This window comes from Eimeria mitis, genomic scaffold (assembly GCF_000499745.2).
Source record: "Eimeria mitis Houghton genomic scaffold, Emh_scaff1955, whole genome shotgun sequence".
NCBI lineage: Eukaryota > Apicomplexa > Conoidasida > Eucoccidiorida > Eimeriidae > Eimeria > Eimeria mitis.
In genome coordinates, this window is record NW_013570279.1 from 3,580 (window position 1) to 4,031 (window position 452).

At 55.5% G+C, this 452-nt stretch overlaps 1 protein-coding gene across 1 annotated transcript in view; it reads left to right on the plus strand.

The window, feature by feature from the left end:
* EMH_0046420 (uncharacterized protein) overlaps window positions 1-452 on the plus strand; it is a gene marked incomplete at both ends in the record, with an annotated part of 2,751 nt that overhangs the window by 1,274 nt on the left and 1,025 nt on the right. Inside the window, one exon of the mRNA XM_013496162.1 lies at window positions 176-254. Coding sequence (XP_013351616.1) covers window positions 176-254 — 79 coding nt within the window. The remainder of the gene's footprint in view (window positions 1-175; window positions 255-452) is intronic.

Here is a 452-nt window from a genome sequence, read left to right on the forward strand (position 1 = left end):
TTGATAGGTAAGGACTTACACCCTTTGCTGCTGCTGCTGCTGCTGCTGCAGCTGCTGCTGCTGCTGCTGTCGTTGTCTGCTGCTGCTGCTGCTGCTGCTACCATTATGTGCTTCTTCTGCTGCTGCTGCTGCTGCGGCCGCCATTGTGTCATCTGCTGCTGCACTGCTGCAGCAGACAGAACAAAAGCAGCAGCAACAGCAACAACAGCAGCAGCAGCAGCAGAAACAACAGCAGCAGCAGCAACCGCATCCTTGTGAGTGTTTTCCTTCTAATATAAATACTGCATTATCCCTGCTGCTGCTGCTGCTCCTGCTGCTGCTGCCCTTCCTACTGCTGCTGCCTTTCTGCTGCTGCTGCTGCTGCTGCTGCTGTTGCTGCTGCTGCTGCTGCTGCTGCAGCAGTAGGACGTGCTGTTGGTGCTGCAGTGGGGCGCATGCATAACGCAGATATA